The sequence below is a fragment of the Pleurodeles waltl genome, chromosome 7 (assembly GCF_031143425.1).
Source record: "Pleurodeles waltl isolate 20211129_DDA chromosome 7, aPleWal1.hap1.20221129, whole genome shotgun sequence".
Classification (NCBI taxonomy): Eukaryota; Metazoa; Chordata; class Amphibia; order Caudata; family Salamandridae; genus Pleurodeles; species Pleurodeles waltl.
In genome coordinates, this window is record NC_090446.1 from 1,381,653,088 (window position 1) to 1,381,678,424 (window position 25,337).

General features: G+C 42.3%; 1 protein-coding gene across 2 annotated transcripts in view; it reads left to right on the top strand.

Moving 5' to 3' along the window:
* The window catches only part of POLD1 (DNA polymerase delta 1, catalytic subunit), a 336,382-nt gene that overhangs the window by 14,617 nt on the left and 296,428 nt on the right, over nucleotides 1-25,337 (top strand). For both annotated transcript variants that reach the window (XM_069200918.1, XM_069200920.1), the window contains exons 3-8: nucleotides 2,326-2,439; nucleotides 8,568-8,708; nucleotides 10,077-10,202; nucleotides 16,857-17,025; nucleotides 17,865-17,979; nucleotides 18,762-18,891. In XM_069200918.1, coding sequence (XP_069057019.1) covers nucleotides 2,326-2,439; nucleotides 8,568-8,708; nucleotides 10,077-10,202; nucleotides 16,857-17,025; nucleotides 17,865-17,979; nucleotides 18,762-18,891 — 795 coding nt within the window. The remainder of the gene's footprint in view (nucleotides 1-2,325; nucleotides 2,440-8,567; nucleotides 8,709-10,076; nucleotides 10,203-16,856; nucleotides 17,026-17,864; nucleotides 17,980-18,761; nucleotides 18,892-25,337) is intronic.

The following is a 25,337-nucleotide window of genomic DNA, read 5'->3' on the forward strand; positions in this document are numbered from 1 at the left end:
GGTCCCAGAGTAGCAATCTACTCACAGAAACCATTTCAGTGCCTCATCAGGGATAGTAAGCGCCTTATGAATGGAATTATAATGACAATAATAACTTAGTGTCTGGAAATAATGACAGTCTCACTGTGAACATGAGCATTCGTAGTATTTGTTTTCTAAGATGTGAGACAGACTGACACACATGCACTCTCTCTCACCTGTCTCTCTGATGAGTTAGTGCTCTAATGTTGGGATACAATCAGGCCTTGTTTGTATGTATTATCAGGAATGCTCACACATAATAGTGTGACAGTTGTAGCAATGTATTTTTGTATCTAAGTCTCCGAATATGTTCTATTTTGCATTAAGAATTTTGCCTCACTTAATAGCAAATGGAGGTTTCAGTGGTGGCTGATCACTAAACTGGATACGATGGCAATTTATGTTTGAAAAGCTGTTTGACTTAGTGATGTAGAATATGATGTCACAGAGCAAACGATCATGATCTAAGCTCTTCATTTGTTTGTTATCCCACTGTTGGGATCTTGCCCTATTCATCACATCTCTTGGGAATATTTCAAATGTATTTAAATCTGATTTTGAAAAAATAGAAAAAAACATATTTAACTGAATAGAACAGCATTTCGGTTCATTTGGCAGGTTTTGGGTGTTTATTTATAATATCTTAATCTGAGGCCAAAATTTGGAAAGATCACACAAATTGAACATTAATTTATTTCAAAACTATACATAGTTTGAGAACTTTTTGTTTCTAGTCATTTTGCAGAGTACTTGAGTTATCTAGAAGGGAGTTTGAAGCAAGAAATCTCATAAGATGTTTTCTTTAACATATTTTATTGCATTTGAAGAAAAGCGCATATTGAGATTACATTGAACAGTAACATCTTGTATCATTTTCTGACAGTAAGAGCATTTCTAAATACAGACATGGTATTGCCAAATATCAGTAATCGAGAAAAGAAATATAGAAAAAACAAAAGGGAGGAGAGAAAATAACATGTATCAGTTGACAGGATAACATAACGATATGATTAGTGATGCGAAATAAAAAAAAAGCTATAAGCAGTAACAGCAAAGGACATTAACCATATACCCCACCCCAAGCCTCCTCCCTTGTCATTGTTGTTTATGCACTGTCAGTGGAAGGAGAGCAGTCACTACATAGGGTTCATTAGAGTTCATGAATCATGTCAGTGACGTGTAAGACTCAAACTATCACTTCGAAGATTTATTATATAGGCAATATTTATTCAAAATAGCCTAATAATGTGTAAGAAAGTACACAAAAAAATCTTGTTCAACTAAAGTAAGCTTCTGCCGACAGAAAACCTAAGTAGATAAGTGTTGCCTTTGCTCCTATACTCCCGGTCTTTATTTTGTGACTGGAAGGTTGGTTTTATTGCTAGCTGTTTGTTATGTAGTAACCTCTGTAAAACATTTGAGATATCTGCCATCATGGTTTACGAAGAAGATTAATAAGACGGGCTTTCTTGGGAGCTTCTTGCCAAGGCTGAATTTGCTTGTAGCTCAATGGGCAGCTTTGTTAGTTGTGTAACATAGCACGTTTGGTTTCGTTGGTGTGATTATGGTAACTTTTTTGTTGTTTTTTTGTTTTGTTTGTATCTTTTTGAGAATGTTTTGGTTGCTGACTTCTTCTCAGTGTTGAATTTATTGGTTGTTTCTTCTGAAAGTATGTTTCGCTTAATAGATAGCTCTTTCAGAGATTCATTTTGCTGGTAATGTTTTGCTGCAAGTAGTACTGATTGCTGCATCAGATATGCTAAAGTCATGCTGTCTTTTGGGAAGAAACTGAATCAGGTTATCATACACTGAGATAATGATGGTGAGGGATGTGTGTAAGGGAGGAATTCTGATTGTACGATCGGAGACATGCACCTCAGAGGCTCTTATAGACAGCTTGAGCAATTGTGAGTTGGAATGCTTTCAGGACATGCATTGAAGATGTGTTCATGGAAGTGTGTCGATGATTTTCACGGAGCACTTTGTAGAAATTTTCCTTTGGGGAGTAGATTTAGTATTTGTGCTTTAGGGAAGTGTGCTGAATCGATTAAGGGAGTACATTGCTCTTGTAGATCAGTGAAGTGTTCACTGCAGATGATTTCAGAGTGTGTGTGTTGTAGCAGCTTTTAGAGTTCTGGTGATTTTCTACGAAATCTGGGCTATGGGATTAAAACGTACAGGTGGGAAATAGTTGAGGGAGGGAGGAAGATGTCTTCCAAAGGCATTAACATATGTAGAATGGTGTAAAGGTTGTCTATCTGTTTATTTGCACTGTATTTATTCTTTTCTTTCCTCATACTGCAGGTAAGCTTGTTTCCATGCCAATGAACCCAAAGTGGCTGAGGCCACCACCTCCTAAACTTGACCCTCGAGTAGATACCCTCTGCTTCCAGCAAGTGGAGCTGGATTACTATGTTGGTGAGTGTATTCTATTTTCTCCAGAGGGTAGAAGAGTTGAAAACAAGATTTCTAGAATACTTTGATGTACTTCTTTCTTCCTCTCAAGTGTGCCTGGCTAACTGAAGGAAAACCACAAACCTTCTTAGGGCATGAAGATAAATTCCAATAGTCAAACAAGGGCTATAAATGCTCTGTCCTTAGAAATATTAACATTACTAGTAGATTTTCTTTCTGGATGCTCCTCACTTGTACAGCTGTTGTGGAGAGGAGAAGTGTGGCATGTGAAGGTTTGCGGGGAACATGTCTTCTCTATCGGACAACAGTCTCTAACTTTTTTCAGACATTGTATGTACGGAAACCTTGAATTTGCTGTGAACTTCACTGATAATTTGATTCATGTTTTTTTACTCCTCTTTAGCTGTGATGGTCAGTACAGTGCACAACGAACCGGCCTCTCTACAGGATTGTAGGATGATGTTTGCAAGATGTGCACACTTTTTTTTTTTTTTACTTGGGGACTTGTAATATGTTCAAGTGCTGCTTGGGACTAAATCACACACCTTTGTTTGAGCCACAAGGCTTTCAGTAAAGCTCGAACAACCTTCCTGCATTAATTATTCCTTTTGTCTCCTCATTCCTACCTTTCTCAGGCAGCTAGTTAAGGCCTCAGCTCACAGTATTCTTATTTAGCTCCAAGATGCCGCGTGAGATGGACTTTGGGATTTATAAATATTCAGTCATTTTTATTAACGGTTTCAACATAGACCACACCAAATGTCATAAGCTACTCTCTGGTAACATCCATTGTGTAATTGATAGACCATCGCTGTGGAATCATCAACCAATCACATCAAGCATCATCAAGGACTTCATTAAGGTATAGAAGGGCAGGATATGAGGGAAGGGAGAAGAAAAAGTAGGAGGGGCCAAGAAAAAGTTATATACTAAAGAGTAGGGGTCACAGAGGAGAGGGAACGAATGTAGGCCGCCGTGTCCTAAAAACAGTACATAATCTTTCCACGCCACATTAATCTCTCTCTCATGGTCATTCTTTAAAGAGGGGGCTTTTTAACTTCAGTTGTCTGCAGAACCACAAACCAACAATCCACAGAAGGGTCGGTCATTGGATTTCAGTCCATCTAAGTAATTTTGCGCAGCGTCAAGTCGAGTGAAAACAAAAGGTTGTTCTATCAGACTCTCGGCTTTTGCAGGGGACCACGCTGCCGCTGCCTGAACTCAAGTATCTTCACTTATCGCCTGATGTATGTCGCCATTTTCGATGCGTTGAGGTGCCAAAGACTGGGAAAAAGAAGCTACTTGTATCCTCCTTTTGTAGAGAATCTTTCATTGCAACTGCTTTTTGGAATATGGAATCTCTGTCGCTGGAGTCGGTAAGAATCCCACCATCCAAAATCGCAGCTTCCTTGTCTGACCTGGATGAAGTTGGTATGGTTTGCCTGTAATTTCTCCTTCATCCCTGCCTGAGAGAGAGACAAATGGTCCTTGAAAAGGAGTACAAGATTTCAAGTAACAGCACCTTTGGAAAGCCCTGTACTTAGGTTTCAGCTGCATGCCGTTGATTTTCCCAAACCTTCATTTCTTGTCCAGGATACAGACCACCAATGCCGCTGTGTCTCTGAATTTCCCCCCACTCTTTCATCTGTCCCGCCACACCCCTCCATCTGTTCTTACACTTCCCCTGCTTTATACCCCTTGTTGGGAATGCTTTTTCCAACAGTTCACCATAGCCCATAGCTTATTCTCCATAGCAGTGATTGCATTTTCCACCTTCTCCAACATTCTTTTAATATGGAGTACTGGACCCCCATTATCATCTCCTGACTCCTGGCTACATTTCTCGTCCTAAAGCCTCCTTAGTTGGAGCGTATTGTTGATCTTTGCTGTGTGGCCCGAAAAGTTCTCCTGTGATACCTGCAGATATTCATGCAGTCCACTGTTGTTAGGTGGCTAAGCCTATCAGCAGGCCTGTTGTAAAATGCTACCTCTCCAGGCGTCTCCCACAGCTGTGCTCATTCTGCTCACAGGTCGCATGGGGGCTACAGTAAAAGCTGGCTTTGATGTAGCTGGCACACACTTCAGTCCAGGAGGCATTAAACCTGATTATATGTGCATCGGTTCCTTATGCCTTCCTTCTCACCTCAGAGGCCAAGCAATCTGACTGCCTAACATTGTTTGTCACTTCATTGCTCTGCTGACTCGTTCGCTACCTTAAAAACACCTTCCAATGTTGGATGTGTTTTCACCCTACTCCAGTATCTGCCAAATCCACAACCATTCCTTACTCGCTCAGTGTTAGTTTAGAGTGCATCCGCAACAGCAGCTAATACTCTGGCCCAGCCAATAAAGTATCGGAAGAGCGGATCCACCATGCTCACCTCTATACTCCTGCTGCCCCACTTTATAAATACAAAATCAGTTTCTCCATGAACATTACACGATGCGGCTTTTATGTTCAACTAAACTATATTATTAAAATACAAATAAATCCTTCAAATGAAATGGAAAAAGGGAGGATGATGAAAGGTTTGACATACCAATGTTCCAAATTATCTCAAAGAACACCTTGGAATCTTTGGGTCTTCCTGGCAATAATTCACAGCTTTGATTGCAGGATTTCTGCCTGCAGCATTTTATTTGAAGGCTAGATAGCGAGCTGTCTACGGTGTTCACATGACCTAACCTAAACTGACCTATGAAGTCTGCAGTTCTTGTGGGCTTTCTCAGGCACAATTCAAGTTTGTTTCTCACATGCCTTCAACACCTTGCTGGACTAACTCTGTAATTGTTTGAACCAGATCCTTGCACTTGGTTAGAGGTAATATTGCTCGCAGAGCTACAGGAAAGATACTTCCCAAAGACTGAGTGTGCAGCCAGTTGTGTGTGCCTTGTTTTTCAACTCTAGTAATGATACGTTTCCTCAATGTGCTGTCATGATTTCCATGTTTGCAAGGGGCATCTGTCATAAGAGACATATGGAAGACACTTGCTCAGTGTTATAATTTAAAGTGCTGATGTTGTATTCAGCTGCACTCTCTAATGAGGAAGAATTGCATCCTACTTAGTTAAAGCACTTGCAGATGCAGAACGGTTAGTCACTGGGTGCTATTTTGACATTGGAGCCAATTGTCACAATGTATGTTTGAAAACGGGTGATGAGCTAAGTTTGTTGGGGATTGTTACAAAGTTGAGTTCTCCTTTATTGTAGGAGTTGTCCCTTTACCTAAGTAAACATGCCTCTCCTCCCCGCCAGTCTAGTAGAGTGCTCTTCTGTCACCAATAATGCACAACACATTTCTCACCTGAGTGTAAATTGTATCTTTGTTTGATGCCTGAATATCAGTGACAATTGTATCACTATAAATAATGGAGTTTCTCCAGCCCAACAGAGTACTATTAGGAATGATGAGCATTCTAGGTGTTAAAGACCACATCATTAAATGACGAAACACATAACTTATGGGACACTAAAAACTGAACTAAAGATTTCTAATTCTGTTTAGTGATGCTCCATACTGTAGATATGTTTTTTAATTTGAAGAGGACAAGGGTTATATAAACTGGGCCACAATTTGTGTCTTCGCCTTGCATCTGAGTCTACCAGTGCCTTCTTTACTTTGATGGCGTATCTACACTAGAAATGACTCATAAAGCAGTGATGGATATATCACAGAAGCTGTTTTGGAGACACTGTCCACCTTCTTAAAAGAAAAAAGGTCTCAGCTTGACATGGACACTGGGTTACCTCACACAGCCATTGTATCAAGAGATCAGACTCACTGCACCTAATTTATTCCAGAGTAAACACAGGCACAAACCTGAAGCAAAGGCAGGCATGTCTTTCTCTGACTTTCCTCTTTTTAATTTTAAATAACTTTCCAGCCTAGTCAGCCTTAAGGCAACGGTTCCAATCTTTAACGTATGGACAAATAAAAATGATGACCTTTTAATCTAAAACATGCTGACTGTAATGGGGAAAATTAACAAACTCTTGAGTCCAGCAAAGATCAGTAGTCTGTCTCCTGCACTTGGCTTTCAGCTTTACTGAAGGTGGATACGTAATGCTGGATGATCCTTTAACAACCCTGCACGGCTGGTGCTTCCAGACCATGACCCATGTCCTGAAAATGTAACACATTGTCCCAACTGGGCCAGCCTTGCTTGATATTGTTGACCAGTTTCTTAGAGAAGGTGTAGTTCTACATAATTTAAGTATACAGTAGTCACAACTTTTGTTAAAGAAATCTCCTAAAGGGCTCAGCCAGCTTCCTTTGTTGATTGGCCTTCATTATTTTTTGTGAGATCATGAAAACTTTAGAGGGCCATTTAAGCAGTGTGCTAAGGAGGCATCTCTCATTGACATCTAGCATCTATGCCTCTTATTGCGCCAAGATTGCGTTGATTGATGTTGCTGATACATGCGAGTTCAGTATAGGTGATATGGGATCCCATGTTTAAGGCATCTGTCGCCTGCCTTTGACACAGGCTATCACCAGCTGCTGATGGACCATATATGTGTCATTACAAGAAAGGCACAAAAGGGGTTTGATTAGGTTTTCACTGAAAAACTGGACTTGGTAAGTGAAGGACTGCCTAAAACGTTTGATTAGTTCAATTGCCGTAAAGGGTGCCCAAGCCTCTACCCTGACCCGCTGTCTTCAAAGCGTTTATGCAGCAGGTGACAGGAGTCTTTCAGAGGTGCTGACTGGAGTTTCAGAAGTACTTAAGCAACACCCCACAGGTAGTACAGATGGGGAGGAGAGGAAACTCTCACATTCACAACATATTAGTAGGCATCTGTCCTCCAATGCATGTGTTTCTGCTTCAAAGGCACCACAACTGAGTTGTGGGTGATAGGTTCCAGTATTCAGTTATCTCCACGAATCTGGTGGCCTGAATTGTTGGTAACTTTTCCGCAACCAAACCATCTGCAACATACTTAGGGATTTTATTTGATAGCAGTCTCACCTATGAGAAAGCAAATGATTAAATGGTGAATTCTGATACCTGTCAGGTTTATCCCAGCGAACAACGGGATATCATATGAAAGGTTCATAATAGTCAGATAAATTGTCTTGTCCAGACTAGATTAAGTAAGATGTTGTGTTGTGGCTTTTTGAACTACAGATGAAGGATCAAAACTAGGCCATGAGGCACTCGGGATAGCCTCAAACTTCATATAGCCAAGTGCACTAGTTCCCGTTTAGTGAGAGAATTCACTTTAGATTTTCGTTTCTTGCCTAAGAGCTACAAAGGGGCAAGGACCTTTGTGAATCCTAACTTCTAAGATTTACTGCCCTACACCAGATGGTGACGTCGAAATAAAGTAAAGTTAGTTATTTCCAAGGCAAAAGCTTGTAATTTTGAGTAGTTAGAGTAATGTTCCAATGACACTTTATGAAATATCATCTCGGATTCAGAATAAAACTGAAAGAGAAGTTGTATATTGTGTCTGCTTGCCATATATTATTCTCCTACCACTGTGCTCTGAAATGGCCCATCTGGAAATCTTTAGCTCTGTTAACAGCACTGATCTAACATCACACACAAAGATGGAGGTGGTGGGCTGTTTCACTTGATGTCCTGTACTATGGAAAATCAATAGAAAAAGACAAGTTAAAGCAATTATGTAGTCGCAGACTGAACCTCCCGTGTGGCAAGTTAGCCTGTGCTCACCCCTGACCCATTGCACAGTAAGTTTTTGGTCACCGGCATAGGCCAACCAAGTGAATGGTCAAGATGCGACCTCTGACTATGATCTCTACGTCTATTCTTGAGACACAGAGCACACTCATTCTGGCTGTCTGAAGCCTTTTATCAGTTAATAGACGTAATAGACCATTGGAGAGCCCACTACAATCTGTATGTTGTGAACACCCGTGTGATACTGAGTAATTAGATGTTTTGTTTGGTATGGACATATGTACACATGCCGCAGCGGTACCAAGGCCTAGAATTATGCATGCCGTACACATGGATTTTTTTAGACCAAATTCATATACCCATGTTTTTTCTCATGCTGCTGTCTGAAATGCATCTTGTCAGTGTTGCGGTTATGACAGTATGCCATTTAGAATGTATGTCCCGGTTTCTTTTCTTTTACTTTCTTCTTTTTTTTTTTTTATTAGGCACCCATGTCTCTGGGATGCCTGGAGCCACCCAGGGACCTGTCCCCATTGTCAGGATGTTTGGAATCACTGCCGAAGGAAACAGCGTCTGCTGCCACATCCACGGCTTTGCCCCATACTTTTATGTACCCGCGCAGACCGGTGAGTGATGAGGGAGTGGGAGAAAGTGCACCAATCACGTGCCTTTGGAATCCCATGCGCCAATGGTTGTGATGGAAATACATGTTTGCAAAGACTTCTGATCCTCTGTGTGTGCTATTGCAGTCTGTGACAGAGCATGAAGGCTTGACTGTGTGTTCACAGACTGCTAGCTACCATGTAGAACGGGTCGGATTGTGCCCTCCAGGACTTTCTGGAGTCTTTAACGAGGCTATCTGGTCTCAATGGCTAATGAGACATGGGTGACAAATGATAAGACTGATGATTGTTGAGAAAATGTTTCCTATGGAAATAGGGGAAGACTGGGTATGTACTTTTGCGGATCCACAAGAGGCTGGGCATACAGAATACACTGAAGCGTTTGCGACAAAGAATGTGCCGTAGCCATGTAAGTGGATGCAAATAAGGCCTGCCACAGTTTTAAGATGGTAATCCTAACCTCACCAGCTTCACTGAGGTGGTGCCAACTGCAAGGAAAGCCGATCAGCCCTGGTTGTACGTGTAACACGTATCTCGGACCATTTAAGTAGTTGTATACTTGTAAGATAATGCAAATACAAAACGCCTGACCTCCGCTTCTACTCGTCAAAGACAGAATTACCTTCAGCATATTCTGCATATTCTGCCTCGCATTCAGATGGCTGGAATGTTCTGTTCTACACACCTGCAAGACCAAATCATTGGCAGATATTCAGTTCACCTCCAATGTAACAATCCCAACCTCTTAATGGCTAAAACATCCTGCAGGTACGGAGGGTACAGGTGTTTCTCTGTAGATGGCCCACACAATGTACGTAACTCGTGTAACCGCCTAACAAACAAAACAAAATGTCAAAACTTGCCCTATTCTGCTACTTAATAATTACCATTTCTGCTCTAATGCTGACTTTAGCCAGCACCTAGACGTAATTGTTATGCAATGTGTATGATACAAATTATATTAATAAACATTCACCCCGTTGAGAAACTTATTAACCACATGTGATCACTAATTAATATTTAACTGCCATGTTTTCATTATCACATAGTGGTTAAATTAAGAATATTCTGTGAATTGAAGCTAATAACACTGGAGTAGGATAGCTGTCCATAAATGCCTGATTTGACACCAGTAATCTGTAACCCTCATTCTGATCTTCCTTCTCATATGGAGAGATTCTCGCTTGTCCATGGAATAAGGGTATGCCCCATTCATGAGACTGCTCCGTCCACTGCAAGATCCACTGTCTATAACCTTGACACACTATGCCTCTCAGTGCACCGCGGTTTAGTTGTTTGATTCTTTGAATGAGCAGTGCTATACATGAATGTACTTAAGATCGGCCTAACATAAATATTTTTCTTTTCCAGGCTTTAAGCAGGAGCACTTGAGTGACTTCAAGAAAGAACTGAACAACGCTGTCATCAAGGACATGAGATCCAACAAGGAGAGCATCTCCCAGGCAGTTCTGGCTGTCGATATCTGCATGAAAGAGAGTGAGTATCTGTCTGCCCTGGCTGCCTAGAGTCACAGAAGGCGGGAGTAAATCTCCAGCTTGATACACTATACTCCCAGAAGGTGATAGTGAGCAATCCCAGCGTGGAGAGAAAAAGCATCAGCTAATGAGGAGAGAGAGAGAGAAAACAAGCCCTTCAGTAACCCTGTTGTCCTGGCCATAATCATAGAATCCTTCTGTAGCCACAGGGGAAAATGAGGGCGAGGGGACCGAGGGGAAAGGATGTGAGAGACGCAAGAGTAAGTCCTGACTCATATAGCCACATAGCCTATGTAACTATTGGTTTGATGGAGCGAGTAGATTTGGTGCATATTGAGTATTCTCTGCCTCTTTGAAATCACACAGGGAATGAGTCTTTTTCCAACTCAACTTCTACACATACTGAAGTAGTAGAGGGAGTGTGCAGGTTTCCTCCACCCCTAAACCCTGTATACTTAGGAGGCATGGCGCTAGACTCCTCCAGCTGAGGTGATTTTTGTAGTCGGAGGAGAGGGCGTGATTGTTCCAGGCCTGTCCTCCTGCACTCGCTGGAGGGAGGTCTGGGCCCCACAGTCTCTTGAGGGATGACTGCGTATCCAAGTCCTGATCATCTGCATTCACAGGAGTGGGTGACATTTGGCACATGTAGAGTGCACAATCTGTTGTTAGTAATTAATTGCAGCATTGACCCATTGGTAAATATTATAATGCTCCGGCTCTCTTTAGATACATGGGAAAGAGTATTCTTCATGTGTGATCTACAAATCCCTGTTCTCTTTGTGTACTGAAGATAGAAAGTGTTCCCCAGACATGTAAATCTGTGGTCATAGGTGCATCATTGAGTTAACTCCGGCAATAGCCCTTTATCATCACAACAGAGTGGGAGTGAGCATGCTCTGTCTCACCACCTGTAGTCATGTCACAGACGAGAGGGTCTGAGTATTTTCCATTCTTTGCCTTTTCTGTAGTTACAGGATAAGGAAGTAGTGTATCCTGCACCCCTGGCTCTTTGGTCACAGGACTAAGTGCATCTTGCAACCTGGTTCTGTGTGATCTATAAGCCTTTATAGTCACATGTAGTGATCTAGTAGGTGACAGTATCCTCCAGCTATGGAGCCCCACATAGTTACAAAAGAGGGAGTATCCTTCAGCTGTGGCCTCTCTGGCCATTCAGTAGTGAATGTATGTGCTGCCGGAATGACCTGTCAGTCATAAGAGATGCTGAAGCGGTGTCCTGTAGTCTAGGTCCTACATAAACAATAGTGTGTGGGAGAGGGTGCTTGGCAGCCATTTCTGGCAGGGGCAAAGGGGGGGGGGCACGAGTATTCTCGCACTGTAGCCTATTCCAGAAAAGGGGCAGAAGCAGTCACCTTCAGCCATGACCTTTTGTAATCACAGGAGAGGGCTGCAGAATCTCTCTTTGCTGAAACTGTGTGATCACCATGGTCAGCGAATTGGGATGAATGCGAAGGAGCTAACATCCAGCCCAGGCAGCGTATTGTAAGAGGAAGGAGGTGTGAGTCTCCAACTTAAGAGTTCTAATTAATTTAGCGATTTTGGTAAAACGCTCCTCTGGTATTGAGTAGGGTGGTTTCTGCACGTCTGCAGGGCGATGTTTTAAAATTCCTGCTCTACCCATTAATGTAAGGAGAGTTCTTCAACTAACCACGTCCGCTTGACATTCTCTAATACTATGTTTTAAATTACCAAAAATTCCCAAATATTTAATGTCCTCTGAAGAGACTCCAATGGATGGGGGCAGTGGACCCTCGAGGGCCTAGCTATTGTTCTGGTATATAATTTTTTTTTTTCCAATTTATTTTGTGTATACGTGCCAAACATCTGGAATCTTTTGGCAATCAATGTCGAATGTCGTAACATACAATAAAATGTCATCAGCATAGTGACAGTTTTTTCCTCCACCAGGCAGGTGTCCATCTGAAATCCTCTGACCTCATCCTGCTCTCTGAACCAAAAGGTTAGGGTTTCTATGGTCAGGTCTAAAAGCAGTAGCAAAAGTGGATCCCCTAGGGGAGAACTATGTGACTTGTTGACCTTGACTGCAAATGTAGTTTTTTTTTTTTTTTTAATAAAGACGACCAAACTACAAAATATTGGTCCAAATTTGAATGTCTGAAGACCTAAGAATAAAAAAGACCAATGTGTAGCACCAAAGGCCTTTTTGGCGTGGAACATAATTATAACATGGGGTGCTGTTTGGATATTCATGGTTACCAGGCAATTGTGCAATCTTCCAAGGCCTTTGCATAGAGCCTGACTGACTTGTGGGAATAAGAGAATTGATAAAGTCTAGTAACATTGTGGACAAAATCTTGGTTTCATTATTCTGCATTGAAATTGGCCGATAAGATGAATATTTATCTCTCAGCCTTCCTGCCCTTATGTTTCATTGTAATGAATGCCTGCCTGTGGTCAGGGGAGTGCGTTCCCTTCTCTCTGGCCTCCTTATTCATGTTAAATAGGGCCCAGCAGAGAGGAAGGTTTTACAATTCTGCTGGTATTCCATTGAGGCCTAAAGTCTTTCCAGTATTTCTGTGACAGGTTGTATCTACAACTTCAACTGTAATGTCTTTTCCTAGGTCATCCCTCTATTTTTAATTCAATGTCTAGATACCTATCCTATGTTTAAAAAAACAAACAAAAAAAAAAAAACCCTGTTTAATCTTGTCCTCTCCAGTCCGAGTATGGGGTTCGTAGAATTTACAATAGTAGTGCGCAAATGCGCCTGCTATGCTTTGGTCTGTCAGACCTTATTCCCTCTTCATCTACTATTTCTCCCACCCGTCTTTTCCCCTTCTTCCCTCTTGAACCATGCCAACCACCAGCTGGCCGAATCTTGTTCTTCATACAGGTCGTGCTGTATTGCCAGCTGCTGTTGAAGTGATGTATTCTGTGGCATATCCGACTATTCTTTTCGCATCAGTTTCAGCTTTCAGGACAATATGAGTGATGTCCTTTAACCAGCATTTCATTTTGTGGGCTATAATACTCTGTGCTTTATCTCTGAGGGCTGCTTTATACGCCTTTCACAGCATTTCTGGAGTTTCAACTGATCCATCATTTTCTTTAAAGTATAGTTTCGTATCTGCTCTAATCTCGGACATGATTTGGGGATCTTTCAGTTCACACAACTTAGATTTCCATTCTGGTTTTCTTTTTCCCTTTCTTTCCCCATAGTTACTATTAGCAGAGAATGATCTGAAACTCCTCTTGTTTGAAATTCTACCTTCACAATCGGTTTAGCCTCCCCATTGGATATAAACACATAATCCAATAGGGAGAATACTTTGTGCCCCTGAAAAGTAAGAACACTGTTGGTCATTGGGGTGTTTGTCTCCAAATATCTATAGGATCCAATGCACAGGTAAATTGTGCAAGACGTTTGTTAGCTGATGAGAATGTTGGCTGAGCTGTCTTATCTAGTTTGGGTAATATTATATCATTGAAGTCCCTCCTAATTATATATAGGTGTGCATCAGCTTCCAAAACTAACCTTCCTATTTTTTTCAGTTGCATGTTTTGCAACCTAGGAGGGGGTATACTTGCTCAACAACTTCATGTCTTGCCTTCTCCATTGTCCCTGGACCTCTACGGAGCAAACATTGAGATCCATCTAAACTTTTCGTTTGGAATAGAGGATTCTTTTTTGTGAGGATGGCAAATACCATGGACCCTATTGTAAACCCAGAGTGTGCCAAGGACCCGTAGTGACCCCTGCCCAATAATTTATAGTTGTGCCCACAATAATGTGTTTCCTTGACGGGGCCCAAAATCTAGGTCTTGCCTTCTAAGGTACTGGGCCACCAGCCCTGTTAATTTTGCTTCTTAAGCTGTTAACATTTCATGACATCATCTTACAGTTTGTGTTTTCCATGTGGCATCTGAGTTACCCAATATGAACCTTCTGTGCTGCTCTCTCCCTTCTGTTTCCTTGAGGTGCCTCATTGTATTACCTAACAGGATGATTAGTACCATCACAAAGATGCAACAATTCAACCCTCCCATCTCCCTACTGACATCACTCCCCACCCCTCATTTCCTGGTTTCCAACTCAAGCATTAATGAAAACCTAAAACTTCAACTGTTCACATCTTGCCATAGGAAAAGCCTGTCACCCTTTTCTGTACTACCCTTTAAAACAAATCTGCTTTTTGTCAAACATATCCTACTTTAGCTCCTTTTCATGTTTTTATTACCTCCACCACTCGACCAGTAGTGGGAGAAAGGACGTTGGGAGGTAGCAGAAGCTGAATTCTGTTTGTAGTTCTATCCATGTTCGTTTTGTGAAGTATCATTGCATTTCTTGTGTGCTGGAAGAACGGTATTACGTTCCGTAATCACTCCTGAATGCACCACTATTCAAATGAAAGCGTGTCCCGTGGTCCATACTATACTCAGGGTTGTCGTATTGGAGGAAGGTTGTTTAAGGTAATTGTTCATCTCCTTGAAAGTAGCGGTTAGGCAGGTGACAGCCCCCTTTGTCTACAACTGTGTCTTCTAGCTCCAAGGTCCACTGCTGAGCCGTGGTGACCCTTTCAGCGACGTATAGGAGGTTGTTTCTTATCAGCATGACCTCCCTGCCAATTTCACCAATCTTACGTTGCAGAGCTTCCCTCAAACTTTTCATAGCATGTAAGATAGTAGCCATATCCAGGGGAAGTAATTCTGTCCCAGCTCGAGTCACCACTGACTGGGATACTGCATTATAGCTTTTGTAAATGTATCCATTGTTCCTTGTTTGGTGATTCTGGGTTCTTTGTCTTTGGCCATTTGAGTAGTGGAGAGCAGGGGTCCATGTCCCCAGTGTATCAAGCAGTATCTTCTGGGCAGGTTTATTCTCACCTGTTTCACCAAGATGTAAACTACAAAGCAGCTATCCTCTCCTATATGTAGCTTAGTCAGTGGTGTTAGTCTTCCCTCCAGTGCCACCTCATGCGCCAGTTTCCCAAGCCGCTTAGCCTCCCATCCCTTGGAGGTAGCACAAGCGACTGGATCACGGTTATTTATTTTCTGGTCCTTCGTACCTTGGGAGAAAATAGCCCCACCCTGCCGACCTGCCGGGCTTGAATCTCGTAGGGTGCTAAGGCTCTGCCAAGTTCTACTACTTCATTCCGACTGATCTATATACATAAAGTCCCCTGGTTTGTATTCTCTTTCCACATGGCCTGAAGTCTGGGATAGCAGGGCGCCGTCCTCCTTTGCATAGTTGTCCCTTTATGCCACCCTGTCACCTCTTTTGGGCAGGGTTCCTCATGCCTGTAGCTTTTAGACGGCATCTACCCTTCTCCCTCCTCCAGGTTCTCCAATTGCCGGGGCACTGCCCCTCACCCCCATCTCACCTAGCCTAGCCCTTGACATCCGGTTCATCAGTACACTTCAGCCGAGGGTTCTCTCTCGGACACGCAACCAGCCCCCAATGACAAGCTACTCTGCCGCCCCCTCGGAGGATCTGGTGTCGGTTCAGACTCCCCGTTTACCAATCACTGCCTGCCAATACCGTTGTTGCTCCTGTGTCAGCGTTTAGGCATCTTACCAGTGCCAGCAGCCCCAGGGGGGCAGGTGACCTGCGTTGATTGCGCTGGTCAATTTTTAGCATTTGAAGCCTCAGCCATCTTGAGCGCCTACAGGCTGCTTCTGGAGCAGGCCCAGATCCTAGCACATTGCGTTTACTGAAGTCTTGCATACTCCTAAAGGCATGCCCTTGCCTGGAGACTGATGCTCTTCACTGGACACAATAGTAACAGGATTGATAATGGGTGAGATGGAGCTCACACCGCACACGTCTAGTCTGCCATCTTCCTGGCCATGAAGCCCCCTCCTCAAGTCCACCCCCAACTCTGGCAACTGTATTCCAGTGTTTCGGGGTAATGAGAATGAGCTTGGTTTTCTTTGGTTTAAGCATCAACATGTTGTCTCTCATTCATGCTTAGATTTTGTTGATGGATGTTTGAAGGAACGAAAGCATGAGATGTTGCATTGCCAAATGACGATTTTTAAAAAACTGTCTCCATTGACCTCTCTCCTATAAAAATCTATCTCTGACAGCTGGTAAGCTTGAGAACATCTGCTGGAAGTAAGTACTTTAACTGTGTATGTATGCACAATACATTGATGACTGACCCACTGGATTGCACTCTAGGTGCACATTTCTGACTTTCTGTTGCTGTTTGTGATACTGGATTTTGGTTACTTTCCCTAAACACCTAAACAGTTTAATGTGTGTTAAGTTTTTGACTCGTGCTAAAGAAGGCAAGTTTGGTTGGAACTATCCATAGAGCTCTGAGCAGTCATTGGTGCGTCGACCCAGGAGTTTGGGGACTACTACAATTATAGGTGCAAGCCACCTTGCTGTGCCACTGGTACTGAGAACTCTATGAAGACAGTCTGAAGTCTGGTCCATGGGTGACCCACAGAATCTGTCACACTGGCCCTGGACATAGCTCTTGCTCCTGTGCTTGTGTGGCTTCTTGTGGTTTTAGTCCTGTTGTGCTAGACATTGTCCATGCATGCAGATCGCAGTCCGTTTACTGCAGAACCATATCCTTGGATGTGAACCCCTGCCTAAAGGTAATGGAGAAGACTAGCTCTCTGCAGAATCCCGTCTCCTCTTCTACATTATTTCTTATTTCTGCAGATATTTATGGATACCATGGAAAGCGCATCATTCCTTTCTTGAAGATTACAATGGCACTTCAGCGACTGATCGCGCCAGCCAAGAGACTTCTGGAGCTGGGTCTCCGTGTTGGACCCTTCCCTGTGCACTGCTACCAGGCCTATGAGGCCAACATCGATTTTGAAATCAGGTAAAAAGCCCTGGTGGCCTCACACGTGCACTGCTTGGGTCACACAGGAGGGTATGCCAATCCAATAAAACACAGGGGCTGGTGCTCCCTTCCGAGTATAAAATATAACCATATGTGGCATGTATTTCCTTTTGAACATAATAGAAGACCAAAAGAGCAGATGCTCACCCTTGAGTCCCCAGAAGTCTCCCACAGGGCACACAAAAAAGGACCCCATGTGGCAGGTATTCCTTATGCAGTGAATAAATTATGTGTTGGGACGCGACAGGTGTTCCTTCCTGATCACAACAGTAGCTGTTGTTCCCTCCTGCATAGAATTCGGGACCTTTTTTAATAGAGTTTCTATCTTAAGCATACGTTGGATCTCTATGCAACAGGTGTTACCTCCTAAACACAGTATAATTCTTTATGGGGCAGCTGTTCATCCTGAGTGCAGTGTAATCCTCTATGGTGTAGTCTTTGACTTTTGAAGATAAGAAAATCCCCCTGGGGCACCGAAAAAGGCTAGCACTCGCTATATAACCATATAAGTTAGGCATTCCATCTTTAACACATATTGGTCCCTATGGGGCGAGTGGTTCCTTTTGATCACTGTATAAATTCCCTGTTGGATGACTTTACTCTCTTGGCCACATAATACGTTCTTATGTGTACGTGTCGGATAGTTTTCTCTTAATCAAAGTTTAAGTTTCTATGGGGCAGGTATTCCATCTTAGCCAACACTGTATAGGTCTCTGAAGTGTGTTTCCTTTAATCTAGACAAACTAAATCTATCTGCTGCTATTTTCTTTTCGCATTGAGCTCATTTCCATGCTTTACTTCGGCCTGGTGTTTTGCAGATTTATGGTGGACAGTGACGTTGTTGGATGTAACTGGATAGAACTTCCTGCTGGCAAGTACCGACTGCGAGAAGAGGTATCTTACGGTGACTCCTCCAAAGATAACCCTGGCAAGGTAAGTTGGAGGCATGTTTGAATACATGTGCTTATATGTAGGCATACGTGTGTCTGAATTCAAGCATGATTTTGTGCACAGTACACATGTGGGGGTTGATAAGTTTAATTGTCATAGACCATCCTATACATTAAAGAAGTCTCTTCACCCAGCCATGCATCTCGACCAATCACCAACAATAGTCATTTTAGAATGTTGCTTTGTTGGTGACGTTTGCTGGTGCTTTGAGATGTATTGTGAATCCATCGACTGGATGAATAGTACCTTTTAAAGAATGCTGTGTATGCAGACATACCTGTAAGTACTCACATTTGTTTGTGTAGGCATGTTTGAGTCATTGGCAGGCATGCCTATTTTTCTATGGACATGTGTTCCCTTGTGCTGGCAATGATAGTAAGTCCTCTGAATTAATATGTTTGTGCCATGATAATGCACACAATTATACATACATCCATGCCAGCGTTCTTCTCTTTGTGTTTGGAAGCAAGGAGTGTATTTGTATGGAGAAGTTGTAGTCCTACCATTGATTTTGCTCTCCTGGTCTCTAGCAATGTGTGTAGGTCTGCCTTCGTATAAGCTAGCTATGGGTGCTTGTGTCCCTCTGTAAACTCTAATGTATACAAAAGTGTCAATTCTTCAGTTTTGATGGTATTGTGCCATAATTCCTTTAACTATGTACCTTTACTTTCACTGTCATGCTCTGTCAGCCAGTTTCAAAATGGCTCTGCATTGTTAGAGTGTTTAAATAAATCAGAATGAATAACCCACCTCTATTTGCTCAGGTATCTCTCTCTCAACTCGAGGTAGACATCAGCTGGACAGATTTCATTAGCCACCCCGCAGAGGGTGAATGGCAGAAGATCGCCCCACTACGTGTTTTGAGCTTCGATATCGAGTGTGCTGGAAGGAAAGGTAAGGAAGTCCTGGACCACTTTTATATTATCAATGGGAAATATCATACTCATATTGGGCTCACCCACACCATTACTGGGTAGGTGTGGGTATCCTCCACCTCACCCAAATCCTAACTGGCATTATGTAAGGATTATAGTACCCTAATCTTGTTGACAATGTGGGCAGAGCCTATAATATGCCCACACTGGTACTAGAAAAGGGATATTTGTCTTGAACCATACACAGACATAAAAATGTGTTGCAATGCCTCCTAGGAATCATCACTGCATAAAGATAAGAACATACTGTACCTCATGTAAACTCTTTCTAGGGTTAGGTAAGAGGATCTGGGTGTCACCCAGGCTCTCACAAAAGCAAAATAAGATGATACTGACAATTACCGAAATCTTTACTAGGTTTAGATAAGTGAACAGTGAGCCTCGCTCACACTGCAATGACGGGGCGCCCACTGTAGCATGTGTCCCAGACACCTGGTGTGTTTATACAAAGTCTTGGCTAAATGTTATCTGTATTCCAGATGCATGTGTGTGGAATACACAGAAAGCGGACTGGTTTTTCTACTCTTGGGCATAATGTGGATTTATTGATTTAAAGATTTGGAAAGTGCAGTATGTCTGTTTTCAATCACTTTAGAGCACTAGGCTTTGGATGTTGCAGACTTTGTGGACTAGAGTGATGGATGGAATGGTTCAATCATTCTCAACCACTGGTAATTACTCTGTCTCAGTTCCATCTGTTGTTTTCTCTAACTTGAAACATTTCAGAAAACCAGTCAAAGGTGAATCAGTCTTGGTCCCACCCTTATAAGAACAGTCCACTCGGAACTGTCCACCTTGGTGACCCTGTTATCCCGCTCAGAGAGATACTGGCCAGGCAGTTCGGTCTGGCTGGCCCTATTTGAGCAGAAAACAAGTCTGATTTTCATAATGGCAGTTCCTGCCTTGAGTGGCACAAAGGGCTGAAAACAATGTACTGGGCTGCAGCTCAAAGTGATTAACTGTGGCTTAGGTTGATTCAGGCTTCTACCAATAACCGTTATGGCATTGACATGGCTACTAGCCAATTTTGAGTCCACTCATGAAAAGGAATCCTCTGACGCTTAGAATTGCCTTTGGTTTGAGAGAGTTCAGTTAAATGTAATATTCCCTCAATTATGTATTTTTTTTAAAACTTGTATTATTTCCACAGTTTCATTTGAGCAAGTAACATTGATATATAGAAAATCCATGTTTTACACTGTCATTACGCTTTACCATCATAGTCCTGTTGGAATCAAGAACATGTTCCGTTGTTATACTCCAGGCAGAACCTCCGTTCAGGTGATCGTATATTGGTCTCCCTGCCTAGAGTTTGGAAGAAGAGATTGGGAGACGGAGTCTTTTCAATTGAAACAGCCAAACTTTGGAATGCGCTCCGCCAATCACTGACTGTGATTGTCGAACATTTTTCTCATAGAAAGGCACTTAAGACCTGGCTCTATACCTTATAGTGGGTGTTGGCTTAGTTGGTGGGATGGTTCTATGACTTGACGTTGTGGATGGTAGGCCCTAACTATAGTGCCTTGATGCCTTGGGGTTCAGTAAGTTGATTTGACTTGTATTGAGTGAGAACAAGGTTATAGAAGAACATCAGTTTCATAGCCATCAGATAATACTTAGTTTAAGTGTTTTGAGAAGAGGAATGTTTTTAAGCCTCTGTGGTAGTTGTCTGAGGTGGGTTGGGTGGGAGTTCCTCATGATTGATGATGCTGCTGTGGAGGATCTATTCTTTGCTTTCTTGTTTAGAACTTTGGTTCTAGTTGTAGGATGGTTTTGCCTCTGGACTCCTTGGATCTATGAGTGTGTGCCAAAATGTTTGTAAGATAGTTGGGCCTATTCTGATGAACAGCTTAGTCAGTCACGCTGTTAATATTGAATTTCATTCAAGCTTTCACAGGAGATTATGTAGCAACTGTGTAATATGTTTCAATTTCTTTTTCTATGTAACTAATTTCACTGTAGTGCTGAAATCTGCTTTGATAGGGGCGAGGTGGCTGGTCCTGGTCCCAGCAAAAGTTGCCCTGTGGTAATTATGTGCAGAGATGATCAGGGCATGTGCATCTGTTTCTAGTTTGTTGAAAGAAAAATGTTTTTTTTTTATTTCCTTGCAGGTGTGTATGACATTTTGGTTGAGGGTGTGAAACCCTATGCCTGCAACAGTATACAATCCTTGACAAGATGACCTCAGAACGTCACAAAAAAAAAACACACCAATTTAGAAAAATAGGGTCAATTTTATTACATTATTTGACACTAAAACTACAAAAATCCAATCAGTAGAATCACAGTTAATTTATAAAGTTAAAGTGGAAAATGGCACCTAAAAAGATCACATTTCTAATCCCGGACATCTATTAGTGCGATACCAGGCTAAAGTTGAAAGTTATGGCTAACAGCAATGGAGCACGGTTTACATACAAAAAGGGGGTTGGGCTCAGTGTCCACTTAGCTTTGGACTAAGAAAATGCATGAGAAGGTAAAATTCATTGGGAGAAAGGCAGCTGGCGGTGTCTGTTGTAGTTGGGGAGCTGCTGGATAAAATCATGGGGAAGATTTCTACTCTCTCTCTTTTATGTAAGTCGAAAATCTCCAGCAGAACGAAGCTACAGGGCTGTAGCTGAGTGCTCCATCGGGCCGGGCCCCCCTTCTGTAAGGAGCTGTTGAACTGTATTTGCTGTTGCTGAGAAGAACGAAACAGGAGCTGCTACGAAGTTAGGCCGACTGGCGATGCTTCTTGGACAGATTGGCGATCAAGTAGGTCCCAGGCTCCTCTCTGTTCTCAAAGCACTTTTTGCCAGAAAAGTTTCTTAGTCGCAGGTTTTAGGTTTAGCCTATGTGGGCGCATTTAGCACCACTTCCAGGGGTTCAGGGGTGAAGGGATGCCATGTGGAGGGGCAGGACGTATTCAGGCAGGGTCCAGGTACGGGTTCAAGCTAGTTGGTTCCTTTTCTGTCCCTGAGGGCCTGATCAGGAGGCCAGCAAACTACCCCTTAGTGTCACTCTGGACGTCTGAGGTTCATGCAGAAAAGCAGGTTGCAAGCAGGAGGGCATTCCTTTAAGGGCAAAAGGCAGGCTTTGGGGAGCAGGGCAATCCTCTTGCTGCAACGTGGCAGTCCTCGAAGTACACAGCAGGCCACAGGCAGCAGATAAGTCCACTGAGAGACCTTCCTTCGGTCCAGAAGTGAACTGAAAAGTGGGTCTGTTGGTCCTAATGTTATACCTGCTGCCAGCTTTGAAGTGGAACAAATGTCCGGGGTTTTCACCCCTACAGAAATGTCTGGAATTTTCTGCCTCCCTGTCCTAGTTCCAAGTTGTCTGCAGTCACAATAGGCTAGTGTGAAATTCTCTGTGTGTGAGCTGACGCAATGTCTTTGAAATGCAAGAGAGATGTGCATGCTCTGCCCCCCTCATCCTCCTAGGATGGCCCATCCCATCAACACCATCACTCTATTGGTGCTAGGTGGAATACACAAAGGTCAACTACACCTAGTTATGTGACCCAGGAACTATGCTGCAGGCATCAATTGTTTAGGACAGGAAAATGCAAACTTTCTAAAAGTGTCATTTTCAGAATTGTGACTTTAAATCCAATTTTACCATCAAAGAAGATTTTAAATTACGATTCCCTAGACACCAAACATGACATTTCAATCTACTCCCAAACAAATTTACCGCTTGTTCACTGTTGGGAAATGTAAAACTTAAAAGTGCATGTCCAACTTTTTAAATAAAATAAACCCTGCCCTATGGACTGCTGCTGCCTACTTTAGGGGTGATTTACATATATTAAATAAGGAGTATTAGGCCTGGCAAGGGTTTTTTGCCAAGTCGAAATGGCAGTTTAGAACTGCACACAGTCTGCAATGGCAGGCCTGGAACATGTTCATAAGGGGTACTTAAGTGGATGTCACAATGAGTGTTGCAGTCCCACTGGTAGCATTTGATACTCCAAAGTATTTGGTGTACCACCTTACCAGGGACGTGTAAGTAAAAGAAACATGTCAGTTGCAAGCCAGTTTTACAGTGTTTTAGGGAGTGAGCACAAGCTTTTTAGCACTGGTTAGCAGTGGTAAAATACACAGTCTTAAGGCCAACAAAAACAAATCCAGCAAAACAAGAGGGGATAAGGTGATGTTTGGGGGTTGCCCTGCAGAGGGAACCAAGACCAGTAATTAGTGACAGTTGTAGTCAGAGTAGGTGTCAAACTGTCTAATTTGAGTTATCGTATTAGTTTTGGACTCACCTTTATTGTTGCATTTTAGCAAGATCAGCATGAATTTTGTTTACTGCGGATGAACATTTGGAAATTTTCTGTTCATCCATTTTTGTAGTTTCTTAAGGAGTGATATCTTGTCTTGGATTGAGGTGAGATTCAGAAATAATTGTGTATCATCAAAATATTGATGCGTTTTTACTCTTATCTTTGAATTGTCTGCATGTTCAACATAAAGGTTGCTGGAGATAATATAAAACCTTTTGGAACTGTTTAAAGCATGTTTTTATTTCTGATATGTTTGCTTATTTTTACCAGCTGCCTTCTGATGGTAAGAAAGGATATAAACCAGTTGTAAAATTAATGGTGGAGGCCCATTCTGTGACCTAGGGCATTCAGTAATATTTTATGTGTTGTATCAAATATGGATGATAAATTCAATAGGACTAGCAGGAAGGTTTTACCTTCAGCCAGCATTATTTTGATATCAAGTACTTTCAGCATTGCTGTCTCTGTGCTGAAGCCTTTTCTAAAACCAAATTTGTCACCATCAAGACGGGCATTAGTGGCCAAGTATTCCTTGAGTAGCATGGTTATACATTTCGCAGAGATTTTTCTGAGCCACTGTAAATTGGTTATTGATCTATAACTGTTTATCTTTTCTAGGTCAGACTTCTTCAATATTGGTGTTATCCACCCAGATTTCATTTGGCGTACATATGTGTTGTGTCTTAAGGACATGTTGAAAATGTTTCCCCAATAAGAGTTTGATTTTATGATATGGGCTTTGATCAGATCTATGTGATAATTATTTGGTCACAGTTGTTTCATGATTTCTTAGAAGGTCTTCAGTCTATATTTTCTAGGTGGTTTCCTGTATTCTCCGAGTTTTTGACATGCTGATTGTGGTTGCCTCATTTTGGAAGAGTGATAGTAACTCTTCATTTTTCTGTTGTTCGTCTGAAGGTTTTCTGGTCCTTTACTACTAAATTCAGATAGCAAGGATTCAAATAAGTTGCTGGTTTTAGATATCTTCTCCTGAATGTAGGTAGCCTTTGCAGTTCTTATTGCCTTTTTTATATTATGATGTTGCTTGCTTCAGCTTCATTGTCCTTTTTGTCCTTTCATAATTTGTCAGGTTGGAGCAATGAATGAGCATACTGTGTCTTGCTCTGCCCTGGACCCAAACTTTTCTCTCCAATCGCAGCTAGAAAATCAGGATCTGGGCCTGTTCAGTCATTTATATGCAACCAGTACCCAAGCATCATCCTTCCTGCTCCTGTTCAACATATACTTCTGTTCTCTACTGCTGCTACTTGAGCAGTACACTACCTAATGAACAACTAAATATACACTGTTGATCCAGAAATCCACTTTGGGTGTGGGAATAACCCAAATACCACCACCAACTCGTTCTTGGACCACATGCTGATTAACTGAAACTTTTGTTGTGGGAGACAACAAGCCTAACCTGCAATCATTAGATTGGCCTTTAGGTCTTGGAACTCCTCCTTAATCGCACCACCCTAAACACTAGAAATATGGAGACGATTTTTAATTCAGAACTTTCATTCATTATTTTAGTCAATGCAGTAATCAAGATTATCACTCACCAGGCCACTCTGCTTTGAAAGATTCTTCCCCTTCTCCACACTGGACATCAGGTAGAAATGACAGACAAAAAGCTAATTACAGGCCTGGATTTTTGCAGTATCATTCATGCTGGTCTCCGTAGGTGATCCATAGCCAGTTTACACATGCTCCAGAGCCAGGCAACTAGAATGTGCCTAAAGCTTTGCAAACATTATCTTATCAAGCTTGTCCTCAAAGATCTTTGACTCACAGTAAAAGCCATGATAAAGTCAGGGTCTCGGCAGTGTCCTTAAAGCAAAGACCTAAAACACCTATCAAAGCTTGCTCCACACTACACCCACTTGAGACAAAAGTGCTGGTCATTCAAGAGGAAAAAACATGGGGGTATATTCCTGTGAGTGGATGGGTCCCTGCCTGTGAAACACCCTCAACCCTCTCTTGAGAACCAAACAAACCTACAGGCGGTTCAAGGAACGTGTAAAAACTAAATATGTAGATTTGTATCATAATCTGGGTTTGCTATCAAAGAACATCAGACAGGGGTACCTCCCTCCTCATTAGTCTGTATCCTCACCTCCTTTCATAATACAGCTGTTTGT